Below are 12,823 nucleotides of genomic sequence, written 5' to 3'. Positions count from 1 at the left end.
CTGCTTGTACTCTCCTCACCCCCCTCTCTCAAAATAAGTAAATAAATATTTAAAAAAAATTTTAAAGGGTCATAAGAGAGAGAGGTCCAGGATGAATATGAGATTTCCAACTTGGGTGCTTGGGTATTGGTGATGCCATTAAGCAATAAAATCAAAGAGCAGAGCAGATAATAAATTCATCTATAGATACTTCAAGTTTGAGAGGCCTGTGGCATATTTAAATGATAACCAAGAGGCAGTGAGATATGGAAATCTGGTGAGAAGCCAAATATTTGAGAGTCAGAAATCTGAAAATGGTAGATGAATCCCTGGGAGTGAATGAGATTTTCTAGGGAGAGCATATGGAGTAAGAAAAGAGCAGAGGACAGAGCTTTTACGAATTAGACAAAGAAAACTAAGATGGTACAATCAAGAGAATCAGAACAATAGAAAGAGAAGATAGAAACAATAGAAAGAAGATGATCCTGGATGTCAAGGCTCAAAGAGTTTCAAGAACACAAGAGCAGGCAACAGTATCATAGAAAAATTAAGTGAGATCCAGAGTGTCCAGAAGATTTGGCAGGTCAGTGGTAGTGCTAATTTTAGCATGCAATGATGAGCAGAAAAACTAGACTCAGTGAGTTGAAGAGTAAATGATAGTTGTAATAGTAGAAATAAGGGATAAAACTTAAGCACATTTATATGCTGAGATGAAGGAACCAGTGAAGGTTGAAGATACAGAAGCAGGGAAAATGGATAAATCAAGAGTGGGGTGTAGAGTTGGAATGATCATTTTGAGGCAAGATGAGGCTGACCCCTCCCTCTAAACTGTGTAGAGCATGTTAAGTTGGGCATTGATGTAAGTAGACCTGCAGGGGTGAGGAAACATGAGTTTGAAGAAGTTCATATCGGAGACCCTCACTTTTCACTATGGGACTGTAGGTGAGCTCAGTTGTTGGTATGGGATATGGGACACAGGACATGAGAGGAGCTGGGGGAAGGAAATAACCTTTAAGGATTGGGGAGGGGCATTAACAAACTAGAGAAAGTGAGTAGAGATTACAATTTCAAGAAGCTGGTATGTGAGGGGTATTTCAAGGTGCCAATGTCACCTTGGGATTCATATCTATTTTTTTTTTCTAGATCACTAACAGAACCCATCCATCCTTAGAAGCAATAAGCTGGAAGGATTTGTTTGAAAGTGAGATAGTGTGTGTGGGATCACCAACTAAATTCCAAACTTAACTGGGCAAGGAATCAATTACGTCTGTGGACCAACTGTGTCATCTCCTTGTATGAATGTGAGTCCTCAACAACCAGAGTTGAAATTCAACTTTATCGTCCATAATTCATAATCAAGTAAGACAGTGGAAATGATCAATAAAATGAAAATAAATGAATCTTGATGCAATTGTTTTCTTTTGCAGAATCTTACCTTCTTTTGAGCCTAAGTCATGAGTTGGATGTTCCTCAGAGACCTCCTAACTGGAGTAAATAAATACTCAACCGGAATTGGGCGGATTTGGCTGGCTGTTGTGTTCATCTTCCGTTTGCTGGTCTACATGGTGGCAGCAGAGCATGTGTGGAAAGATGAGCAGAAAGAGTTTGAGTGCAACATTAAACAGCCTGGTTGCGAAAATGTGTGTTTTGATCACTTCTTCCCCATTTCCCAGGTCAGACTTTGGGCCTTACAGCTGATCATGGTCTCTATGCCTTCACTTCTTGTGGTTCTACATGTAGCCTGTTGTGACAGTAGAGAGAAAAGGCACAGAAAGAAACTCTATGTCAGCCTAGGTGTGATGGATGGGGGTCTGTGGTACACTTACCTGATCAGTCTCATTGTTAAAACTGGTTTTGAAATTGGCTTCCTGGTTTTATTTTACAAGCTGTATGATGGCTTTAGTGTTCCGTACCTTATGAAGTGTGATTTGAAGCCTTGTCCCAACACTGTGGACTGCTTCATATCCAAACCCACCGAGAAAACAATCTTCATCTTCTTCTTGGTTATTGCCTCATGCCTGTGCATTGTGTTGAATTTCACTGAACTGAGCTTTTTGGTTCTCAAGTGCCTTATTAAGTGCTATCTCCAAAAACACTCTAAGACACTCAAGTCTTCAGTGTGTGAGTGCCACAACCTCAGATATGTTGAATGTGGTGGGATAGGGGCTCCTCCCCTGCTCCAGAATTGCCACTCAGACTCAGCTATAAGCACACTGCACACCCCTGAACCCCCTCCTTCCCGAGGTAAAACAAAACTGCTTTGTGATACACAAGAGGGTTGGCAAGGAGAATCTGCATCCTTCCTAAGCAAGACTTAAGCTGTGTTGGAAAGCAAAGGGTGTCAGGCTTAATGTCATTTGGGAAAATTTTTTAAAAAATTTTCAGTATGTGCTCAGTTGTACACACTAGACAGAGATCTCATTGTCATAGGGTTCAAGTGGATATGTGAGTTGTGTTAAAATAGTTAATTGCAAATTAGTCTGAAAAAATCCAGTGAACGGCATTCTCTTAAATGCTTAGATCTGTCACCTGGAAAATATAGAAAGTGACATTTCTGACAAACGTGATGGCTTCCAAGCTGAGGTTGAGGCATTGGCAATCTTTCCAAAGTGGCAGCCAAGGCTCCCCTCACTCAGCTCTACACAATCTTTGCAGAGAAAGAGCATGGTGAGGGCACAGTAGCAGGTAGCTAAGGCAAACAGAAGCACACTCAGTGAGAAGGCCTGGCCTGGGGAAATGACCACAGAGCCCAGGCCTCTGCAGTTTAGGTCTCCCTGGATATAAATGGACTAGGGGGGAGGGAAGAAAGCCATAATTTGTGGTTTCCAAGTTAATACAAATATTACTGGGGACATGTCCCACTTAAGCCTGAACCTAGCAGATACCTGAAAGGGTCACTCCAGTCATACCAGAAGGCAGGTCCCACCAACTACACAGACAGGGAGCAGGTAGGACCCAGAAAAGGAACATACCCACTTGATAATTACTTAACCCTTCTCTTTTAACCACTGAACATTGAATACTTTGTAAATTTCTGTATTTATTGGACCTTTTTATGATCAGGAATTCACAGTGTGTTATACAATATGTCATAGTTTGCCTACAATTTTCTAGTACATCTCTCTCTAGAATGGATGATAAAATGTGTACTATGCTGTTACATTGGTTTGAAAAATGTAAAAAAAAATAAGGATGCTTATTATTACTTTATTTGGAGCCTAGCTCTTTCTTATTTTTTAAAAAATCATATATTATCTTTGTATTTAACACTCTAACAGACGTGCATTTCTCTAGAATAAAAATGCAGTGGTTTTGTTGTGTTATTTGGCTGTCCTTGATATTGTTACTTGACTGCACGGGTACAATTACTCTGTGAAATAAAACTTTTCTGACAATTTTAGAGCAGGACTTGCAGCCCTGCTTGATAAAAATAGTTCAGAAATCATTCTTGTCCACTGGGAATTTTTTTAATGAGAAATCAGTGCATAAAAATGTAATTTTAACTGAAACTGATTATGTCATGTCTTCCATGGCCCTGCCCTCTTCAGCATAAAGTCACTACAATTCATGCAGGTTTTCCCCTTCTTTCAATTTATATCCCAGATCCCTCACTGCTGCACTCCTGAGCTTACATTCATTTGACATGAAAACAGCCAATCTTTGCAAATGCAGGTAACCACTAAAGGATTTAAAGGAATATAAACACATGTTTTTGACAGTGATGGGGGTTAAAGAGGTTTGAGATTTTTGAGGCCTTCATCATGGCATAAAATCTAGAAAATAGGATTTTAGTGCACAGAAATGAAATGGAGGCAAGATGATTTTTCCCTTTAAGTTTGTAGCCAAAAATATTTTTGAGGAGCTCAGACTTCACATCAGCTATGACCAGTGCTGCTGTAGGGAAAAGGATTGGTGGGACATGTGCATTTTTTGCTCTTTCCACTTTGCATTAAGAGGAAATGACGAGGTAATGGGAGCAAGAGCTGTGAATGAAGTTGTTTAGACAGGAAGGGGAATGATTTTTTCCCCTTTAAGCTTAGTTTATAAAATGAGTTTCCTATAAGAATACTCTGGAGGTTGTCTTGGCATCAGTGAGGACCCAAAGCATTTGATTGAGAGAAACTGGCATTTAAATTTGGCATCTTTAGCCTCTTATCAATAAATTGATTTTTATTGAGCTATGATCAGCAGGAACAAGACACTGCATTATGCACCTTCAGAGATATATAATTCCGGCTGTAAGAAAATTTCTACTTTCATGCGGGAGCCTGGATGTTAAGATGGGGTGGAGTATCTTGCACTGGTCCTCACTGGTCACCTCACTTGACCTGACTCCCCCACACAACATTGGTGCTCAGAGAGCAGACATTAACCTTAGAGATGAAGAAGGTAAGACCCAAAAATTCAGTCCCTTTTTTCAGGGATATTCATCCAGTAAAAGCCGAGTTACCAATCAACCATAGTTCTTTCTTAAACCTTCCTCACCTCATTGGGCTTCCCAGATCACTGAACAGGTGTCTTCTTAATTTCATTCAAGCCATTCCTGGCCGGCAGTTGGCTCTCTAGGACTTATCCCCCAAATCTTTCCTGTTAAGACACTGTCTGTGGTCACAAGGTTTCGTCTCAATGGAGCTGGAAGGAAATTTTTTTCAGTATTGTATGAAAGAATGCCTAGGGTTGCAAGTAGCTATGGTTCCAGTCTTCCCAAGGAAATTTAACAAAGATAGCTTAAGACAGAAAGACTGCAAAGTTAAGAGAAGGGGGAAAAGGCAAAGACCTGAGAATGTTTGAATTTTTAATTCCTGCTGTCTCTGACACAGGCCCCCCCCCCATCCTTTCTGTAGTTTAGTTACATGAATGATAAATTCCCCATTTTTGCTTAAACTGGCTTAAATAGGGTTTCTGTATCTTGCAACTGAAAGAATCCTGATAACACCATGTTTTTCATATGTTTCTTTCCAGTACAGTGTAAAAAGGCGGGGGGTGGGGGATGGGAGGACACTTCTCTTGTACTTACTCTTTCTTTTTTAGGTTAGGCATGGAGTATCCTAACTTTTACACGTGGCTACGTATAGAATGTGTGAGTAGGGGGAGAGATGTGGAAGGATCTCAACATTGGTTACAATAAGAGGAGAGTGAATTTTTTCTTTATAAATCTTTTCATTGTTTCATGTTATTTTTGTTCTTAAAATTTTAATAAAGAAGTCAATTAAAAGCCCAAACTGGGGGCACCTGGGTGGCGCAGTCGGTTAAGTGTCTGACTTCAGCCAGGTCACGATCTCGCGGTCCGTGAGTTCGAGCCCCGCGTCAGGCTCTGGGCTGATGGCTCGGAGCCTGGAGCCTGTTTCCGATTCTGTGTCTCCCTCTCTCTCTGCCCCTCCCCCGTTCATGCTCTGTCTCTCTCTGTCCCAAAAATAAATAAACGTTGAAAAAAAAATTAAAAAAAAAAAAAAAAGCCCAAACTGCCCTGTCCCTCCTTTTTCTATCTCACATCCCATCATATGCATAGAACACTTGCCTTAGATATTGATGCCAATTTATTCCTAGTTTACATTTTATTTTGTTTGTATATTTAATACTGCACACAGTACAAAAGAGAGGGCATGTCACAATTCTGTAAAAAAAAAAAAAAAAAAAGTGGTGAGGAAAGAAAGAACCAGTGGTGGGGCATGTAAAGGCAAAAAGTGTTAGCATTCCTTTGAATTTTATGACAAAGTCTGAAGGGACAGATATGTTCTGGGAGAAACTTACCAGAAGCTGTCTCTTTAAGTTTTTTCTCACAGAGCAAATCTTCCTTCAGCTGTAAAAGACAATGGTTTGTGGGGAGTTTTGAAAATTTTCACAGACCTATCCTGTTTCTACTATGTCAGAAAGTCTTAATAAACAATTCTAAGATGATAAAGATTATCTTTAAAAATGCTGTAATGTATCCATATATTCTGTTTGAAAGTAAAATGAGTTCTGGATGTTACCCAAATAGGTCAACATTCCCACCTACTTATAGTTGAAGTATCTGATCCTTCCCCAACTATGGAGATTTAATTTTCTTCTAAAAAGGAAAAGGAAAAATGTTGTTCAGAGAAAAACAGTATTTGGAACTTCTGTTAATTTATTTTTGTCTCGAAATTTTTTCAGACATTAATGCTTTCTGTCAGAGGTGGACAGATGGCTGTGGTATAGAATTGTCTGTACAGAATAACAGGAAATTGAAGAAGTAGACTCCAGTTTTCTATCCTTTAAAAAGATCACTATTGGACTCTGCTCAGTAGATTGGGTCCAGAAGAGACAAATATTAAATGATCCCATTTTCACATTCTTGCTATAAAAATGTCTAACTAAATTTGATCATGAGTCCCCTGTGAGTGTTAGTCATTAGGTGAACCAAGTGCTTTCATTTATAAAGCATTTATTGCAAAGGAGAGTCAGTGCAGTAACTTGAGATTTGACTTTCTATGGAAGATTAGCAAATATGATAAACTGATATTCTGGAGAAAATGCCTTCTAATCACATTTGATGATGACATTAAAAACTTACTGTGGCTAAAATGAAAGATTGTCTTACTAATCTTTCCATATCCTGTATCCCCACAGTTTAGGTCTCTGGCATTTAGGAGCTCAGTTTCTTGGAAAAATATCTGTTCCTCTCCTTCTTCCTTCTTTTGCCTACCCAACATTTACCCTTCTTCACCTAAAAGAATTCTGACTTTGTTGGAGGTGGCAATGTCCCCAGCTAAAAAGTCACATTTCCAGGTCTCCTTTGCATGTAAACGTAGCAGTGTGAAATCTTGTCAAGACAAGATTTTTTGACTGATGCTTTGGGGAAAGTTAAAAAGTGGGCCTGACCTGGCTTGCATGCATCTTTGTGCCCCCCAACCCCTTCCTGCCTAAGACATCATGGCTAGAGCTGCAGTAAACATCTTTCTACCATGAGATACTTTCAAGATGGAAGTATAACCTTATGGATGAAGGAGCAGAGACAGCTCCTGGAACTTTGATGCCATCAGGGAGTTGCTGTATCAGCTCTGAACTGCCTATCTCCATGCTTTTGTTTTCGTTGTTGTTATGTGAGAGATAACTCCTACCTGATGTAAGCTATTGCCTTGTTGGGCTTCTTTACTTATAGCCAAAAATAGTTCCTGACTACTTTCATGTGAGTGATTAGGATGAAAACACAGAAGGTGTGCTTGTATCTACTGAAGACAAAAGAGATGACCTGGATATTGAATGGCAGAAATAAAACATGATTAAAAATCTCAGAATTTTTTTCAGAACGAGTCAGTTGAAATGGAACAAGTAGTCATTCTGCATCGATTTAAAATTTTAATATGAGACAAAGATTTAGTTCACGACATAAAGTCCTTGGAATTTAAGCTTACACCTTACAAATGAGCAAATGTGTAAGTATTAGACTATTGAAAAAAAGTTAATCTTGTGTTGGAAATGTGTCCAGACTATAGGGAATGATTTTCCCAATGCTTGATAGAGAAATAGCTTATTATATGTCCCAATGTTTCAGAACCAGGACTAATTGGTAAACATCAAAGAGATGAAGATTTTTACCTAATAGAGAAGTATTCTATTAATTTGAACTGCCTCAAAATGAAATGATTGCCCAATAAAGTAGTGAAAACCTTAACATTGAAAGAGATGATCAAAAATATTCCTGGATTGTATGGCAGGTGTAATAGCTAGATGACCTCCAAATTTCCTTTTCTCTCTCCAAGATTCTATAGTTCTCAGACTTAGAACATATACTGGGTAATGGCAAAATGAGACTTTGTATTGGTTATCTCACTATATAAACTTGATACCATAGAAAAATCTCTGATTAATCATCTTTAAAATACAAATTTCATGTACAATAAGACAACTCATTAAACAATTTAGGCAATTCCAAAGAACTGATTATAACAAGATTTATTTTCTGTACAATCATGTGACATGTAAAGTACTTAATATTTTCTGTAGTTTCATTATTTTCTCCATCTTGAAAAGTCTAATTTTATTTCAAGGCTTGGATCAAATATTTCTATCGGAGAGCATTTTTAAAAATGTAAAATGGGGATAAATAATACCTATGCCATAGCTTGTTGACCAGATTAAATGAGAGGATCCTTGCAAAGCACTGATACATGGAGGTTATTTTTTTCAATTTTAGATATTACAATTAACATTACATGGCTTTATTATCACTTATTCCTATATAATTTGCTTGTGCATTTGTACCTCCCTCTAAATTATGAGCATATTAAATGTGGGCAAGAACCATGTCCTTTACCATTATACCCTTGAGGTTTAATCCACAGTAGCTGCTCAGCAAAGATTAAAGTATCCATGAATCTTACAGCCTAACTATGTTGTATGAACTGAAAAATCATGGTATTCTGGAATACCAAGGTTTAAGAAATCCTTAAAATGCTTATAAGGAGACTATAACTCACAATGATAAAGTGACTCGCCTAATGTTACATGAAGTGATGGAGTAAGAATTCAGGGTTTGTTTTTTTTTTTTAATGTTTACTTTTGAGAGAGAGTGCATGTGAGCAAGCAGAGGAGGTGCAGAGAGAGAGGGAGACAGAGGATCCAAAGTAGGCTATGCATTGACATCAGAGAGCCCAATGCAGGGCTTGAACTCATGAATTGTAAAATCATGCATGACCTGAGCTTAAGCCACTGAACCATCCAGGTGCCCCAAGAATTCAGGTGTTTTTTTTTTGTTTGTTTGTTTGTTTTTTTTACTCCAAATCTAGTCTTCCACAAGTTTTCTGTACAAAATTGTTCCAAAGTCCCAGTTTTTGGCACCAAAATAAAAAAGATATTTGGAATATTGGTATCCCACATAATAACCAACTGCATTACACTCAGTTGTTTTTTGTTGTATTTTTACCTTATTAGTCAACTAAATTCTGATTTGGTTGGGAGTGACAATGTGCCCAGCTAAAAAAAAAATGTACATTTCCAAGTCTCCTTTGCATGTAGAGGTAGCAGCACGACTACCTTGTTGTCAAAACAAGATTTTCTCATGCTTTGGGGAAAGTTAAAATATGTATAATACATGCAATATTACTGTAGCATGTTTCCATTATAAATGGTGGTCTATTAAAACGTACACATCATAGTTACTTCCCAATTTTTAGACTTCAGTTAACTGTTCAATTTATCATAAATATTCAAAAATATAAATGACACACCACATCTTAGCCCCTGTGTTAGCTTGTAACAAATAAAAAGTAATGGAAAAGTAATTTTTGGTTCCATTTCCAGACCTCAGCTCTATACCACATCTCCTATGTTAGCTTGCCATCTTGTGGCCTCTTACTCCTGTGCAACTCAGTATCAGACCACCACACACTCACACATCCACTTTTTAACTTGTCTTATATGCAGCACGTAAGTCAGGTGCACATCCGATTTCACTCCCAGACCAATTTCATTCCAGCAAAAGTTGACAAACCTACAGTCAGAAAGACAAATGCTGACAGCTACAAGTAAAGTGAATCACCTAATCAAAAAAATATGCTCTGAGAGACAAGTACTTAAAAAACATCTGAGTATTTATTGAACAGAACATGCATACGTTTGCTGAAAAGGGGTGTACGTAACTTTTTTGGTGAAATCAGTATGAACACGGCCTCTGATAAAGATGTAGAAGCAAGGTAGTAACAGGATTTAAATGTAGATTTTACCAAATCAGAATGGTGACATGGTCTTTCTTTCCACTCTGACAGAACTATACAATCTCCAATGTTTGCTTTCTCCGTTGAAGGTATACATATGTGTGTGTGTATGCACATATATTCCATAGTGACTACGATTTAAATCCTCCTTCAAGCAGTATTCTAGGTTTAATCTCAGAACACACAGGTCTCTCGGAATAGAGGAATCAGGTGGGGTTATGAGTAAAAACCGTGACAGTTATCTCCAATACCAGCTACTTCCTTTCTATAGTTGTGATTAAATGAATTGACATATAATGAACTCAGAGGTCTGACACATATATGATCTATTGCCCTTATGATATAGATAAAGCCAGACTTCAGTCTTTGGCTTCCCAAGCCTCCTTCCCTGCTCAGCACTCCAACTGTTGCTCTACATACTGCCCAATTCAATGTACCAAAGACCTGAAGACTCTGCCAGATGGAGCACGTCTCTGTCCTTTGCTTCAGTGTTGTATTTCTGAGAAAAGCTGCCTACACAGATGCTATAGCTTGGCCAGTGAAAAGGGAAAGAAAATAAAAACTGTATCCTGGCCATAGGATACTGGGCTCCTGCCTACAGTTTTAAAATACAAATTCGGATTTTCTCTCATTGTCAGGAATACTGACAACTAAAATCTGAATGATTACACACAACCCACCACATTTTGTGGTGGAAAGATTCACACCATTCTGGATGTTTCTGGTCTTTTCTGGATATTCATATAGAACATTCTGGATGTTTCTGGTCTTTTCACTTCTAGCAGAACAGCTGTTGCCTTTCATACTTCTGGCTCATCAACTTTGGTTGGGGAGCTGGTGTAGGATCAAGCTTTTACTGGAATAAACTAGAATTGCTTCAGTTTCTCATTTTATACTGGTAACATATAGACTACATTTAAACAAAAACTATTTTTAAAGTGTAAGACATCAACATATGCCACGACATGTGACAGAACTCATAATTCTGCCTTATTTACTCATAAGTATATTGCACTGCCTTCCACATTTGCAGTAAAATTTTTCACTATAAAATCCTGACCTTCTCCACATTCATCCTTCTGCTTTGAAATGGCAATACTTTCAGCATCAGGAGAGTAGAGAAAGCATTCTAAGAGAGGGGTCAGACCTATTTTATAGGTTGGTTGTTACAAGTCATTACATTTCCCCATACATCACTGTCCTCATCTATAAAATGGGATTGCTACTTTTTCTATTCCTCTCATGGGGCAGGGCTCATTTGAGAATTCCATTTTAAACTGCCTAAATACGATTTAGACAACCACCCAACTGTCATCATGGGATGAGAAAATTCTAGTGGCATACACACTTGAGAAAAACTTTGTAATGCTCTAGCTTTAAGAAGCCATAAGTAGGTTTAGTAAATAAGGATTGTTTTAAAATTTTCAAATAAGTATGATAATGAGTTTACCAGCTGTTTATGATAATGAGATTACCAGGGACAATTGGCAAAATGACTTATTAGAAATTTGGACTGTATTGATTGCAAAACTGTTTTGCTAGTATGTAAGAGATTCTCTGTATATCCCATCCTCCTTCCCATCTCTAAGTGTTTAGGTGTTGGTAAACATCTTGAAGCCTCCACATAAAAGGGGTTACTTTGGCTTGGCAAGGGGGGTGGCACTCTCCTTGTAGGAGTGACTCCTGGTACCTATTTCCAATAAGAATTTCCTGGTGTGACCTGCTCCTTAACAGGTTGAAACCTACCCATTGTCCTCAAAAGCCCAGTGACTTAAACACTTCACTGCTATTGAGGGACTGTAGCAAAGGAGGGCTATCATTATCAACCTGATGCCCCATTCCTCTTCTCCAACCTACCCTGGGTGACGGGGGTACTTACAGGATCTAGGGATGGTCATACTAAACGCTATTTAAGTGCAGCTTACCTAGTGAACATTTTTTTTTTTTTTTTTGCCATGCCCATAGTTATTTTGGGGAACACAAGAACCTAGAAGCTGAGACGGCAGCAAACAAAACCTCTGACTACTAGTTTCGATTGTAGGCCTCCCAGTACACACGGACTATAAAGTGAAAGGAGCTGGTCAGAAACCATTCGACCCCTCCACAACTGCTTATTTCCTTCTCTCTTCGCTTCTTTGGTTTAAGAGTACACAGCTGCAATGAAGACCTCTAGTAGCAAGCCCTTTGTTCTACTGTACTCCCTTCCTTCATCAACACAGCTATATGCTTCATGGCTCCAGACTTGATTCTAGAAGTTCATCTTTTTTTTCCTTTGGAATCAATATAAATTAACTGTAAACAATATATATATGAATTATCTCCTAATTGCCTGGGAGAGAATTCTCTTCAGCTACCACAGTTTTTACAGCATCATTCCAAATAGACAGTGAGCAACCTGTTACCTCATTTGGCTGCCTACGTCTTCCAAACAAAGCCATGTACAAGCTCTGATGTCAGTGTGCGTGGTTTCAACACTCAGTTCTGCCACACACTAGCTGTTAACCCTTAGGCGAGACATAGACTTTCCAAATATTAACTGTTACTATTATTAGCAGACCTGACACATGGGACCCTAGGCTTGGGAAAGCTAGAAACAGCAGATTCTTGTTAGACTGTAGCCTAAAGATGCCTCCCCCTACAACCTTCACTACCATCCTTACTATTTTACTTTCTCTCCCTGACTTGTCTATGCCTTTCAATTCTATTCATTATGCTCTTTAAAGAGTTTTCTCTAAAACTGTTCTTTGCTGCTTCACAAATTTATATTCTGTAACTTTAACTGAATATGGATCTCCTAAGACTTCTGGGCCAAGAGTATACAAGAAGCTACTTCCCTAAACTCCTTACACGTACCACATAGCCTGGAGGCACTCTCCCTGACAAAACCTCTAAAGGACTTCAACACTTGAGTCAATCTCCTTACACCCAGTTCCTACTAAGGGCATCTTTTGTGCATAGTCCACCAAATAATTTAGACCAAAATTCTTTAAATTTCTCAACTCCAACAACTTTCATCTGCATTCTAATTCAGCAATCTACTATTGCCATTTCCAGACACTGCAAGCTGTATTACTCCTAAAATTTTAAATTTCAATGCCCTGGTCTTTCATACTTAATTCTTGGCTTCATTCCCACTACACTCTCTCTTTGGTGACATAAAGACTTCC

General features: G+C 38.5%; 1 protein-coding gene and 1 long non-coding RNA gene across 2 annotated transcripts; one reads left to right on the top strand and one right to left on the bottom strand.

Moving 5' to 3' along the window:
* Positions 1–510: 510 nt before the first annotated feature.
* Positions 511–3,302, top strand: GJB7 (gap junction protein beta 7). The gene is made up of 2 exons (XM_040474108.1): positions 511–1,280; positions 1,407–3,302. The coding sequence occupies exon 2, from the start codon at positions 1,434–1,436 to the stop codon at positions 2,295–2,297; it is 864 nt and encodes a 287-aa protein (XP_040330042.1). The 5' UTR covers positions 511–1,280; positions 1,407–1,433; the 3' UTR covers positions 2,298–3,302.
* Positions 1,385–5,931, bottom strand: LOC121029751 (uncharacterized). Its single transcript, XR_005789877.1, has 3 exons — positions 5,731–5,931; positions 4,465–4,611; positions 1,385–1,537 (listed from the first exon to the last, which is right to left on the bottom strand). It is a non-coding gene; the product is annotated as an uncharacterized LOC121029751 (long non-coding RNA).
* Positions 5,932–12,823: the final 6,892 nt, after the last annotated feature.

This window comes from Herpailurus yagouaroundi, unplaced genomic scaffold, assembly GCF_014898765.1.
Source record: "Herpailurus yagouaroundi ecotype Mexico unplaced genomic scaffold, PumYag 139, whole genome shotgun sequence".
Lineage (NCBI taxonomy): Eukaryota > Metazoa > Chordata > Mammalia > Carnivora > Felidae > Herpailurus > Herpailurus yagouaroundi.
Note: the sequence above shows the minus strand (reverse complement) of the source record. Positions and strands in the feature narration are given on the sequence as shown.